At 42.0% G+C, this 15,034-nt stretch overlaps 1 protein-coding gene across 1 annotated transcript in view; it reads left to right on the forward strand.

The window, feature by feature from the left end:
* The window catches only part of ALK (ALK receptor tyrosine kinase), a 626,252-nt gene that overhangs the window by 555,024 nt on the left and 56,194 nt on the right, over nucleotides 1–15,034 (forward strand). Inside the window, exons 12-15 of the mRNA XM_079969155.1 lie at nucleotides 1,014–1,176; nucleotides 7,630–7,777; nucleotides 13,355–13,492; nucleotides 14,836–14,980. Of these exons, the coding sequence (XP_079825281.1) occupies nucleotides 1,014–1,176; nucleotides 7,630–7,777; nucleotides 13,355–13,492; nucleotides 14,836–14,980 (594 nt within the window). The remainder of the gene's footprint in view (nucleotides 1–1,013; nucleotides 1,177–7,629; nucleotides 7,778–13,354; nucleotides 13,493–14,835; nucleotides 14,981–15,034) is intronic.

Here is a 15,034-nt window from a genome sequence, read left to right on the forward strand (position 1 = left end):
GATTGCACGGAAAAACATAAGCCCAAGCGGAGCTAAAAGCAATAACAGCTAATAAATCTCAATTGTCATTAGGTTTAATTGCATCCACTCTCTTCATCTCTACAAATAGTAGCTAATAATTAGGGCTGTGTAGCCGACTTGTGCCAGATCTGGATTAGGTTGTGGCAGCTACAAATTGCTACAGAGCGGGGGGGGGGGGGGGCGTTTCAAATCAATTTGTGCTGATTTGTGCCGATCCAGAACTAAAAACAGAAACAAAACACCAGCCTCTCTAAAGCCGCAATGACTGTCTCCAAGGTGTTTCAATTAATTACAACACCATTTAAGGAGAACACCAGGGTTAGGCAAAGACAGGAATTGGCTCATTGTAGAGTTGTAGAATTTCATTCACTACTCTCAAACACAGTGTTTAGGAAGAGCAAAGGCAAAGCTTCAAGATGCAGCAAGCTCACACTTCCCCTACACTTTTGTAAATACCGTCTTTGAAATAGTTTGGTGGCATTTGTTCAGTTCCCTACCTGGCCTTAAAGCTGTTTGTTTCCCATCCTTTCCAATTCAATCCCACCCCCATCCTTATACGCCCCCCCCCCAAAAAAAAGTTTGTTGTCTGTGTCTTAACCATTGTTACATAGGCAGTGTTACTTTCCCTTATTCTCTCTGCTCCCAATTTTGGCCCTAGTTTTTCAGCTTAGGTTTGCATTTGATTTATAGCTGAGTCTGTTTCTCTATCCATCTTTATTGGTATTTTGGTGTGTGTGTGTGTGTGTGTGTGTGTGTGTGTGTGTAAGCCTTGTGAATACATTGCACAGAGTCCAGTACACTGTTCATGGCCATGAGAGTACAAGATTCAGAATTATGGATCCAGATCTGGATTGAACTGGAAAACAGAGTCGTGGTGTATTTCCTCACCGTTGCAGATTCTACACTTCACTGCCATTAATGTGAGACAAAGGAACCAACAGCCAGAGAAGATTGTATTTGCTACTCAGTGTATATTTCTATGTCTCTTTCAGATCATTGGCTCTTCAATACTTGTGGTGCTAATGGACCTCAAGGGCCCACCCAGACCCAATGCAATGATGCCTATAGGAACTCCAATCTCAGTGTAGTGGTAGGGACGGAGGATAATTTTCCAGGTGTACAAGTGTGGAGAGTGCCTGCAACCAATACTTACAGGTAAGAGTTCTATTATTTTCATTAGTTCCAGAGGACTTTCCAAGCCTTTTCTCTGAAACCTATTATCCAAGCCAGGGCTCATCTCTTGAGCATGAAAAGTAGTAATGAAGAGAGCATCAAGGAGTGTGTCTAAACTGCCTTCCCATTATCACCAAGGACTGGAGCTAGAGTTTGCCAAGTTTTAAAGAGGCACACATCTGCAATCTATACCATATTGTTCCTGCCACAGTGACTGGCTTAAGGGCATGCAGTTGCTCAAGGAATTAAATAAAGATTGCCTGGAATATTCCTAGATGTAGCAAATGATTGTCCATCAGAATACTTGATCATAAAAATGGACAAAGGAGAGAGTAATATTGAGTGGTGCCCAGGTTCTGGCGTGAGATGCATATGTGTGTTTATTCAATTTCTATTCCTCCCTTTCTCAAAGTTGCCTGGGACAGCATGTGACGAGATCTTTATTGGCTAATTACTTTATAGCCCCAATTAGCCTCAGTTTACTGCGGTCCGGCACACTTCCCAGCAGAGCAAGCTGCGCAGACCTGCTTCTCTCCGGTTTCGCCTTGCAGAGTAAAAACACAGCGGAACAAAACTGTTGCAGTCTGCTTCAGATCCAGACAAACACACCAAGCACCTGTGTGTCCAAATTTATCAGTTCTTTATTGCAGCAAAATATTTACAGCTCAGCATTTCTCAGATTCTCCTGGACTGCTAGCATTCATGGCGGCCGTCTCTCTCAGAGACAAAGAGAGAACAACAAGTAGAGCTCCTCCCTCCTTCCAAACGTCAGAATGGGAGGCACAACTCAGAACAAATTAACCCAGTAAGTTCTGAATCCCAACACCCCCTCTTGCCGAGTATTCTGACAAGACCTGTGGATGTACCTTTGCAGACCTCTGTGAGATCAATCCCTTCCCCAATGCCTTGCGCCCTCTCCAAAGGCAATTGAAAACAAAATAAAAAACCCATTTAGAAATCTAAAAACTGTTTTTAAAAAGAAATCAAAAACATCTAAAAATATCCTCACACCTAATGACAAGTGTGTCAGGATGAGTATATTTCAGCAATCAAATTTCTGGGTAAAGTGGAATATTTGTAAGTTCCTCCTGGACGTAAATACAGTTGTACCTTGGAAGTTGAACGGAATCCATTCTAGAAGTCCGTTTGACTTCCAAAACGTTCAGAAACCAAAGTGTGGCTTCTGATTAGCCACAGGAAACTCTTGCAGCCAATTGGAAGCCGTGGAAGCCCCGTCGGACATTTGGCTTCCAAAAATAGTTTGAAAACCAGAACACTAACTTCTGGGTTTCGATCGTTCGGGAGCTGATTTGTTTGGGAGCCAAGGCATTTGAGATCCAAGGTACAACTGTAATGAAAGAGACAGGTGCAGCTCACCAGGGAGGGGAGTCCATAGATGGGGAACCACCACCAAAAAGACCATGTCATGGGTCAATGCCAACCACACAGCACCCAGTATTAGCACCACCAGCAGGGCCTCCCCTGACAATCATAAGGCTTGAGATGGAATGACCACAGTACCATCAAATTCAATATATATGTAATTAGAAAGTTGCCAAGACAGGTCAGCATGGCTGCAGTTGATTTTAAAAGAGAGAAAAGCGAATGAAGTTTTTAAAAGGAAGTTGAAAGGGAAAACCAGGAAGGTAAAATATTTTCAAGATGTTTGGCGGCAATTTAAAACCACAATGATAGATGTTTAACTGGGATGTAATTTAGAGGGTAGTGAGTTGTGTTTTTTAGGGGGGTCACCTGTCATTTTTTAGTGGGATGGGTTGGATTTGTCTTTTCTATATATTCTTGGATGAATAATGTTTAAGTATGCTGTATTGTCATTTTATATGGGGTTTCAATGTTTGTTTGTTTTTTTGTTTTTGCTGTAAGTCACTTTGGGACACATTTTGCACACACAAGCATGTCCCGAATTGATAGGTACCAAAAAGACAGAGAATTTGGTTAAGTTGAGAAACTTTAAAATGCTAGTAGGATTCATTCAGAAATAGAAATCTTACCCAAAGTAGTTCAAAAGGATCACTAATACCTTGTTCAGGCATAACAATTCCAACTTAATAAGCCACTACTGTATTTATTAAGCCAGGAGCAAGCCTTAAACCTACAAGCTCCCCATCACTCCTCTTCCCCTCTTATATGCCACCTTCAGTACCTAATATGTGATTACTTTGAGACAGAATTTTCTGATATATCTAAAGCACAAAACAGTGCTGAATTTTGGACTCCAAAAACCAATCACCTGATCATATCACATGTTATGAAACAAGAATTTAGTCAAGCCCTGAGAATCTTAATTTTAATCAGCTTGTTATAACAATCCACATGATTATGTTAAATGAAATGGGTATGTTACCAATAACATTTTGTACCTAAATAATTTGTTTATTTTATTTATTTATTTAGTATTAAATTTGTGTGCCACTCTTCAAAATCTCAGGTCAGTTCACAGCATAAAAATACAATATAGAAACACAAAATAAATAATGAAAACAAGAACAAAAATAAACCCAATAAACCCAGCCCACCCACAATGACATTTAAAAGGATTGTTGTTGTTGTTTAGTCGTTTAGTCGTGTCCGACTCTTCGTGACCCCATGGACCAAAAGGATATAGGATGTTAATCAGCCAATAACCATTCACACAAATATCCCTGTTGAAGCAATAACTTTCTCCACTGCCACTGAGAAGCCCAGGCACTGAATTCCATACATTTTAAATTGAAACCCTTTGAGTGTGCCACTGATTTTAATGCAGAAGTCCTTACTGAAAAACCATGGTGATGGCTTAAAATATCTGAGGTATGATTGAGAGCTTGTGTTGCCTTTATGTGTGCTTTTTCTGTTTTGGTTTGTGTGGAGGGGTCGACAAGTTTAATTGTTTAGTAGTTGGAAAATTGGGTAAAGGGATCTGGAATGTAAGATGATTTGGTTTATTTAAAGAACCAGAAGAGGGGGTGGAGGGAAGTCCGGGGATTTGGGCGGGGGGGGGGAAGGTAAAAATGTGTGTGTTTTTGGTTATTTTTTGATGTTAATGAGTAATGTGTGGGGTAATCTGGTATTGATACAATGTGGTATATATTGGATTTTTGTAATTGAAACCTAATAACATTTTTAATAATATTAAAAAGAAATGTTGGGTTCTGAACCACCCTCCTTGACTCAGTATTACAGCCATACAAAATAACAAAGAGCAAGAGTCTAGGAAAATGGACTAAGAGAGGTTCCAAATCTGCTCGCCTACCCATTTTCAGGGCGATTGATGATAATGAAAAAACTAATGATGTTTCACTCAGCCATCCAGAAAAGAATGACTTGCCTGTGGGGGAACGGGTGAGAAGAATTTTTCAAGACTGGCATATAGTATGTAAGCATCTAAAATATAACCCTGAAGCAAAATAGAGGAGCAGTAAATTATATGCACAGAAGTCTCATTTCTTTAATGTTAATGCCTGGGGAAGAAGCAAAATTCACCAGCAACCCTGGGCTGACTTTGTTCTATGATACATTCGCAAGCAGATCAAAAGTTGCAGGCCATTGATATACTGACAGATTTTTATGGGATGTTGCGTATTGTATGTCCATGTTTGAATAATTAGTGCCAGTCATTTAAAAGTTGTGGTGGGTCATTCACAAGATCCTCAGCGCCGGTGAGACATCACAACCTGTTGCGCAGTTCCAGTAACACAAGCTTACTTGGGACATCAGGCAGGCACAATAATTTGAGTTGACATCCCAGTTCTGAAAGCAGCCACTATTAATGCCTTATTTCAGTATTGCAAAGGGGTTTCCCTGGGGGGTCTCTAGCTGAGTGCCTGTGGGTGCCATCAGTACCTCTTAGCATGTCCACTAAAGATCTCAGTCTGTCTGGGCCATTGTGTGTTCCTGTCTCTTGTGGATATGGCAGCCATTGTTTTGACTGGCACCCATAGCACATTCTCAAAATTCCAGAAATGGTCTCTACTTAAAATGGTTGGCATCCACAGGGGCCTAGGCCAATTTGACCATTGATTGTTGCTACCCTCATGCCATTCTGCCTGCCATGCCTCCGAAACCCTTGAAAAATCCTTACTACATACCCTATTTTGCCAGCCCATGAACACCACTTGCCCCTTGTACCGAGACCTGATGAGGTTTCTCCTTTTTGCCAGAGCAGTAACACCACTCTGGCGTTGAAGTTCTGGTGGAGGGTGCTAAGCTGCTTCTACCGTTGCAGCAAAATTGCCCTGTCCTGACTTAGGCCTAGTGAAAGTGTCTAGTCGCAGTGTCTAGTCCTGTGCACTGTTGCCAGCAGACCCAGAAACTGGAACAGCAAGTATTTTAAAACAGCGGCCCCCATTCCATTGCTGTATAGTGCAATCGTATGCATGTCCACGCAAAAGTCCCACTGTTTTCATGTGAGTAGGTTTAGGATTGCAGCTTTCTCCCGCATCTACTGTGAAGTGGGACCAAAGTTCTCTTTGGTTCCAAAGGTTTACTTGTCTTAACTGGCTGGAGGCTGGTGAGGAAGAAGAGAAGACAGCAGCAATTGCAAGAAAAAGGCAAGTGGAGATTGTGCATCTTCAGGTCCAAGTGAATCGTTGTGGATCATCTCTTCAGTGTGCAAAGCCATTTTCTCCCCTCAGTTGTATCCCAGAGGAAGAGAGGGAGGAGGGGGGAGAGAGAGAGAAAGAGAGAGAGAAAGAGAGAGAGAGAGAGAGAGAGAGAGAATCTACATACATGCAAGCAATGCTCCTGCTGCTGAAAACACAATAGCTCCTTTAAAAGGTTCCTTCTTAGAAAATGTTTAATTCTGCTTCCATTTCCAGAAAACAAAAATGCATTCTTATCCTGTCAATTATTCTGTGTGGTTTCGTTCTGCCAAACTACATGGGAGAAGCAATCTGTTACTCCCTATGTTTGTCCCGTCCGTATGTTTCTAAGGAATATGTGTGAGCACCTCATAACTGACCCGTTATGTGTGTGTTTTATATTTGCGTATTGGAGCAAATACAAATGTCATGTAAGAAACTCAACATACTCGCCTCAGATCCTCAGCCTTCTGCAAATGCAATGGTGTTCTGTTTTAAACAAAAGGAACTCTCTTTTACTATTAACAGAAGTTTGAAAAAGAATCAGCAGGATTCACTTTGATTTCTCTCCCCAACCTTCAACACTCCTAATAACACAATATGTTTGAAAATTTCTCCCTGCTTTTTATAGCCAAGTTCAGTGGGGACGCAGGTGGCGCTGTGGGTTAAAGCCTCAGCGCCTAGGACTTGCCGATCGAAAGGTTGGCGGTTCGAATCCCTGTGGCGGGGTGCGCTCCCGCTGCTCGGTCCCAGCGCCTGCCAACCTAGCAGTTCGAAAGCACCTCCGGGTGCAAGTAGATAAATAGGGACCGCTTACCAGCGGGAAGGTAAACGGCGTTTCCGTGTGCGGCTCTGGCTCGCCAGAGCAGCGATGTCACGCTGGCCACGTGACCCGGAAGTGTCTCCGGACAGCGCTGGCCCCTGGCCTCTTAAGTGAGATGGGCGCACAACCCCAGAGTCTGTCAAGACTGGCCCGTACGGGCAGGGGTACCTTTACCTTTTTACCTATGTCTGTTTTGCAAAAGTGAGTCCCTATTTCTGACTCTGGTGATTTTTCATGCATTTCTATTACTTTAGCAACTTTTACTCATTCTGACAAGATGGTCATTGGCATTCATAGGAGCTCTGCAAATTTGCAGCCTATTATCAATGGCCGGGCCAATAACCTCTTTGTAGCCATTGGCTTTGACAAATCTGGATTAACCGTGACCCAGGGTTTGCCGCTCCTCATCCTTCACAGCTGGTGAATGAGGCACTAACCATGTCTCTCTGGGTTCCCAGCTTTATAGCTTATATGCAAAATCTACTCATACACAGAAAAATATGGCTCCTAATTGCAGCCAATTAGCCCTGCCAGCTTGCCTTGCTCAATAGTGCACCTCATTAGCCATTATAGCTTCCTGCTGAAAATCAGCTCAATGATTCCTGTTCCTCGTAGCATCTGTTCAGGGGACCCTATCCTGTGCCATTGCTTTCTCTCTTGCGTCCATTCCTGCCTTATGGAAGAATGATTGCTTGGGTCGCAGAAAGTGACACGAACATCATTGGGTCAGAGTCCAAGAATCCCCTCTGCTTTGTGATCTGCTTGGAGCTCTGTATTCAGTCTGACAGCCAAGCCTTTGCTTGTATCTGTCTGTTTTGGAAAGAGCATAGAGTCTAGGTATCCTCACTGCAGCAGAGCCAAGATGAACGGAAGGAAAGTTGGGGGGAGGAAAAATCTGAAAAATCCTACTTCTGCCCCAGGGGAAGGCCAGGTTATTCTGTGCTCAGAATAAATGATACCAATGGTACGTGTTGTGTAGATTTTATTCCATTGGCACTCCTTGGCTTATTCCTTCTCTTCTTTTACTTGCAGAGTCTCAGGCTATGGGGCATCTGGTGGCAAAGGGAAGAACAGTATCATGAGGTCACATGGCGTTTCTGTGGTTGGAATATTTAAACTCCAGAAGAATGATAACTTGTATATTTTGGTGGGACAACAAGGAGAAGATGCCTGCCCTAGTGTAAGTTATCATCCATCCTGATGAAGGCCATCCCCCCACCCCCATCCATGAACACATTGAGACACTCTGTTTGGATTGAAATATCTGGGCCTTGAGAGTTAAGGCACACTTATTTATTAAGAGTGGATTAGGAATGGACAGATCCGTCAATTTCAGTTCTCACTGTTTCTCATTTTTCCTACTTCAAATTCAGTTTTCCACATTTCTTTTTTTTTAAGAATATTTTTTTATTAACCGACCAATCACATCAAATCAAACCAAATTACATAAATTCCAAATTACACAGCCGAATTTTAATTTTTTGTTGGGGGTACCCATATTTCAAGTTCCGAAGGGGGTCCAATCAACTTCTTGCTTCTTGCTGCTGTTTTAATGTCTACAAATCTAACCATATGATGTTCACAGTACTATCCAGTCCTTTCTTATTGTTTTTCCACATCTCTTGTTGTTATTTTCATATATTTTTCCTTTCTCTTTGTGACCTCTGATAGTCTCCACAAGCTGGTTAAAACCGTTTGTAATCCTGCGTGGATATTATTTTTTATCCAGTAGCCCTATCCAGACATTTTCCATATAACATCACTTCCATACATCAGAACAGTCTTAGCGTCATTAATCTTCACCAATATGCCTCCTTTCTCAAAACCTCTGAGGAGATTCACCAGGAATGCAGCCTGAAAACAAGTCCGTTCCTCCTCCCGGCTATAAATCCTTTGGCAAGATGGTGACTCTGAATTAACTGCTGCGCCATTCCAAAAGCTCTTATTGCTTCTCGATCTCCATAAAGCATACTTTTGGTTAAAGTTTATCTCCACACAGACCTTAATCATCCTGCTTGGGTCAGTTCAACCAATGGTTCTAATGAGGAGGGGTTCTTAGTACAGTTTTCCACATTTCTACAGTAATTTACAATATAGATTTTTATTTTATTTTAAATACTGATGATAATTCATCAGTATTTCAATGCAAATTTCTCCTAATAAGCACATGCTTGTATGCAGTTTTGGCTAATATATATATTAATTGCTTTGGTTTGCCTACCTTTAAATGCAAACTGAATCAAATTTCTCCCCACATCCATAGTGGAGAGATGTAGGCTCAGATTTAGATAGACCACTAGGGGAGTTTTTGGTAATTTGCTGTTTTTATGTACATGTTATAAATTAATCAGTGAGAAGCAGATGGTTAATCAACTAAAGATTCCTTAATCAATTGGAGGCTTTCAACTGAAGCAGAGGAAACAAAAACAAAAGTTTTAAGCAGGGATCATTTTGAGGAGCCAATGAGAGAAGGCTGTGCATCTTAAACAAAATAAATTTAAATTCAAGATGGCCCTGGCAATGAGACTGGAATGACACATCTACACGCAGGACAGTAGTCAGAAGTAGGACCAAAATGGCATCCCTAGATGGAGTTAGGACCATAAGAAGTTGCTTAATACCAAGACTGGCCATTGGTCCATCTAGCTCAGTTTGGGACCTTTTGTATGCAAAACACATGGTCTAACACTGAGCTACATGTAAAAACATTCAACCACCAGTGTAGCATCATCACTTCCTGGGTCCCCCCCCCCCTGTGTATTATTGGCTGCTACTGCCAAAGGTAGAGAAATACACGATGTGATGATGTTACATTGTGAGGTGAGTGTTCCTACATGGTACATGGGAACTTAACACAGAGGTGAAATTTTAGAAGGTAGTAGCATCTCTGTGAAGAGGAATTTAAATAATCTGAGAGCTACTTTCAGTAGTTTCCACTTCTCTGTGTCATAACACTCAGTGAACATTAATGGAATGGAAGAAAGGGATCGCAAGACCATTGAATTAAGTTCTCATGTTACTGAGTTTGGGGGGGGGGGGAATGAATTCAGGTTGTGTGTTCCTTTTTTTCCTAATACATTTTTTTTTTTTTTAGCTTAGCTTGTGTCCCTTACGTGAAAACTCCAAGACAACTGATTCTTTTTGGAACTGCACAGTGCTTTTTCCACTGAGCATTAAGAATTCAGCAGGGTTCTTTCCTTGAGTATATTTCAGATGACTAGGGTCTGGACACCAGATTCTTATGCTGTTATTGCAGGATGAAGAAAGAAAGTGGGGGACTCCATTACAAAGGTCCTAGCGATACCAGAAAAAAATCCTTAGGCGGGGATAGTGCATCCCCTTTCACATCCACGCTCACCATGCACATAAATGCAAGAGGTTAATATTTTTTGGATTGTGGTCTATCTAGATTCAGTCTCCTTTTTTGTATCCATAATCTGAGCATTGCAGCACACGATAATATACGAAGTCATTAAATTACAGGGCACTGTAATCTTAGCAAAGATTTATTGAGTGCTAATGTAATTCTTTCATCGAGGCAAAGAGATTGCATTGACTTGTGGAAGTGGCTTTAACTTGATTGGATTGTAATCAGTTATGTCTTTGCCATGAAGTCGTCTTTCTTTTTTTTAAAAAAAAATCCATTTGTGATCTATTGGTTTCTCTGGGTCATTGCACTAAGTCATTTGATTAACCATCCCTTCTCCAACTGTGAATTAGAGTTAGCAGGTGTTGGGATTTTTATAGCACCCACAGCCTTCTGTGGACCAGCTCTGAGAGCCTGCTATTGATCAACAAGCTTAACTTTAGAGGCATAAATTTAAGATTAAGTTGCTGTAGATCAGGTTCTGTTTCCCTCGCAAAGTATTTCCGTATGAAGGTAAAGCACCTCAAAGCAGGACTGTATTTGGTTAATCATCAGCATGTGCAATTTTGTAAATATAGTTTCTTTCTAGGCCTATGTTGTTTTTCATGTTCCTTGGCTGAGCTTTGGCCTATAAATCATGAGAGGGACCAAGGCCACCTTCCCTCTTATTTCAATATTGTAGGTCAAATTGATCTGAACAACATGGGGAGGAGGGCCAAGCCTTGGCCTGCATGCATATCGCTTGGAAATTACAGCATCAGTGGGGTGCCAAAACAGATACAAAGCCATAGCAAGAAATTCAACATCTTTCCACATTTCACATAAAATGGTTTTCAGTGGAGTTGGTTTTACACACTCAGTTGCCAACCATCAAGTGTAGCATACCGCAGACAACTGCTGAGAAATCATAAGATAGCCATGTGTACAGCAGACCTTGATGAATGTCTGAAGTGGCCTATTGAAAAACATTGCATTTGAGCTAATATTAAACTAAAAGTTCCATCTCTGATGGCGGGCCACTATTTAGCACCAGGTTGAAGGACTGCATTGACCTTTGGTCTAATCCAGCATAGCACAGTGACTAAAGTATTGAACCATCAGTGGGGGGGTCCTGGTTCAACTTCCCATTCAGCTCAATGGGTGACCTTGGGCTGCTGTTTCTCAAGCTAACCTACCTCACAGGTATGCTGCGAGGATAAAATAGAAAGGGAGTCAACCATGTAAACCCACCAGACTCCTTGGAGACATTGTGGGATATAAATACAATAAATAAGTAAGTAATACAGCAATGCAACTCTTGTCTTCTGAAGCAGCCTCATTTTATGCCAGCATCTGAGTAGTCTCTAGAGCGAGTGGAGTCAACACCTTCTGCAATGTATCTCAGAGCCTTTCCTTTTCCTCCCTTTGCGTCTTCTCTGGCAGTCTACAGGACCTACGGCAGCATATTTCAGATTTAGCATTTATGTGCATTTATCCACTCCTCCTAATGAATACATTGTTCTGTACTTAGTACAGGGGAGCAGATGCTGCTGCTGTTGCAGCCAAGCACACAGGGTAGTGCAATTTCTGTTGCACCTAGTTGATGGGGGAGGAATGTACAGAAGTCGAATTCCAAAGCAGACTTACCTGATTCAATCTCGGTGGATCATGACCTAGATCAGATCATGAATCCACATCAGGTCCTGGCACTCCCTTTGATCTTCTCTATTCAAAGCCTCTCACACACGAGCTGTTCCAGGCTGTGGACACCTAGACAACTGAGCTTCTTTGAAGGAAGGAAAAAATGTTACCAACTTACCAAATTGAGGCAGCCCTTACGCGCATCTTAAGCACTTTTATTTTATTCTAATGAAGGTTGGTTTTTTACTTTTGTGTTTTTGTTCTGATTTTAAACAAAATGAGGGGGCTTAGTTCCATCCCTGTGCAGAACTGGGATGGACGACACTTTCATGGGTCTGTCCATCCCCAGTTACATATTTCTGAAGCTGAGCTGAAGCACACTGTAGGAAGATCTTCTAGGTGGGCTGGGAGCAGACTCTGTATTCTTCATTTTACCACTGACCTTTTCTCCAAATTGAGTGCCTTTGTTTCTTCCTGCTTGTCAGGTGGTTCCAATCATTAATCTTCATTGAAAAATCCCTTGAAATATACATGAAGGCCAAATGTCCTAATTATTGGCAGGAAGAAAGGGTTCTTTTCCGATAATCTCTTTGCAGATAAAAAAAAAATGCTATCACTTTATGGGGCTGCCTAACACTTTTTTATGATTGCATTAAGCAGCAAATTAAGATAGGCAAGAGAATAGGTTCTTCTTCACAGAATCTTTAGCCTCATTATCAGTTCCTTGCCAATTGACCAGGGCATGATCTACACATGGAGCAGAATAAAGTAACAGAGTCCCAATGAGCTAGAGTGGACTGTTCCACTTCAATCAGCAAGTGGGGTTGTCACTTTTCAATGCTTTCTCATGTAACCAACATCCTACAGGAAAAACAGCAGCAATAATAATAATAATAATAATAATAATAATAAATTTTATTTATATCCCGCCCTCCCCAGCCGAAGCCGGGCTCAGGGCGGCTAACAATAATCAAATAATCAATCAATCAAATAGTCACACATTTAAAATATTTCATTATAAAAATTAATTAAAATCAAATTAATGGCAACCGATTAAGCAAGATTCTGTGCAGGTTGCCAGAGGAGGGAGTCAGGCTGCGCCCTGGCCAAAGGCCTGGTGGAACAACTCTGTCTTGCAGGCCCTGCGGAAAGATGTCAGGTCCCGCAGGGCCCTAGTCTCTTGTGACAGAGCGTTCCACCAGATTGGAGCCGCAGCCGAGAAGGCCCTGGCTCTAGTTGAGGCCAGCCTAACCTCTCTGAGGCCTGGGACCTTGAGGATGTTATTATTTGCAGACCGTAGGTTTCTCTGTGGGGCATACCAGGAGAGGCGGTCCCGTAGGTACGAGGGTCCTAGGCCATATAGGGCTTTAAAGGTTAAAACCAGCACCTTAAACCTGATCCTGTACTCCACCGGGAGCCAGTGCAGCATTATCTAGCACATCAGTGAGAAAGGTTCTCTTCCCATCCCATTCTCTGTGTGTTTTCTGTGTAGGAGAGCTTTCAGTAATGGGATCCTCCCCATGTACAGACTGGAATGATACAGCCTACTTTACCACCACAGGGCTCTTCCTCTGCATTACCACCTCATTCTGCTGCATGCTTAGGCTAACCCTTATATTGACATGGCCACACTTACATCTGCTCTGATGCCCGTTGCTTTGTGAATATTAAATAAGGGTAAGAGTCAGTAGAGGCATAATCAGAGGTGCTTTTGATAGGTGAAGTCTTATGTCAGGTCCACGGTATAATTCTGGACATTTTTATTTACAGACTCTGACCAACCAAGTTATACAGAAGGTCTGCATTGGAGAGAATAATGTCGTTGAAGATGAAATTAAAGTAAATAAGAGTGTCTATGAATGGGCTGGAGGTGGTGGTGGAGGTGGAGGAGCAACTTATATATTTAAGGTACGCAAATATCCACCATCCATACAAATATTAAGCTTTGTAATTTCAGCTTGAGGCACTCGGTTTACTTATGCTTCCTTCCTTTTGGTCCTTTTCAGCTTGAACTAGGGGGAGTATGATCTCCCCTGCCCTCAAATGAGCCTGGTAATTGCAGTACATGCGCTTATATAGGTTGCTGTTTAATTATCTCATATCTGTTTGATGACATCACACCAACTCACTTTTTCTTATGTGAGACAGTCAGACCACAGAAACACAGAAATTACCAATGGTCTGTCTAGCTCATTGTTTCACTATCCTGACTGGTGGTGGCTCCCCAGGGTCCCAAGCAGAGGCTTTTTCTAGCCCTACCTGCAGAGTGTGTTCTCTGCCACTATTACAACCTTTTCCTAAGCTTCGGGAATTCACAGTTGGGTAAAGGAGCTGACTAGTGTGGAAATAACACATATGCTTACGTTTGTGGGCCAGATTAAATATCGTGCTAAACCAGTGACCTTTGAGTTCATGTATCATCTCCTTCTCCCCTTGGCTTCCAATATGGCTGCAATAAGATTGGAAGCTTTCATTTTCATTCTCTATTAACCCCCATTTAGTATGACTTCCAAAATACAAACTTTAGTTAATCCTAGCTGTGATTGGTTGAAAAAGCCCAAGGTTTTCATAAACCAGTATTTGAAGTTGCCCTGTTTCAAACAAACCACAGCTCAGATTATTAAAAAGTTTCTCAAGGTCAGCTGAAATGACAAGCTGTGGTTAATCAAGAATGGAAAGTTCTGCTGTGACCGCATTTGGAAAACTCTGTATAGTTCTGGTCATGACACCTCAAAAAGGGATATTGTAGAGTTGGAAAAGGTTCAGAAGAGGGCAGCCGACATGAACAAGGGGATGAAGTGACGCCCCTATTAATGTCTACTTGTCCTTCTGAAGGCTATGTCCACTTGATAGATGTCTAGGGACTTTTATTGGAATTAAAAAGAGATATAATATTTTTTTTAACATGCCAGAACACACAGTTTAGCAAGCAATAGCAGTATGTTGCAACAAAACCCTGTGGAGAAGATCCACTGTGTTCTACTACACAAAATGTTGTATATTCCTGGTGCTGTTGACATCCCTGTGTGCACGCCATTGCCAAATACTGTTTACTGCTGCTCTTTACTCCTACAGTACATGAGAAACCTAATGGTCACAATTAATCTTTGGGATGCAGGCAGATAAATAATGCAGCAGTAATCTGGGCTACTCCACAAGCCTGGGGGTTGCTGGCTTAGTGCAACGAACTTGTTATTTACATGTCCGACACATCTAAAATCCAGCTTTGTTTCTCGATTCCACCTGTCAAGATGGAAAATGGAAAGGCAGTCCCCTTGATTGTTGCAGCAGGAGGTGGTGGCAAGGCCTACAGGGACAAAGCATATACATTTCACCAAGAAAAACTGGAGAATGACACATCTGTTCCAGGGCTCAGTGGGAAACCAGGAGCCGCAGGTAAGGAACGTCCACTAACTCACTCCAAGTGCCTTGCCAGGCATAACAAGATGG

The sequence above is a fragment of the Podarcis cretensis genome, assembly GCF_951804945.1.
Source record: "Podarcis cretensis genome assembly, chromosome: 3".
Taxonomy (NCBI): domain Eukaryota; kingdom Metazoa; phylum Chordata; class Lepidosauria; order Squamata; family Lacertidae; genus Podarcis; species Podarcis cretensis.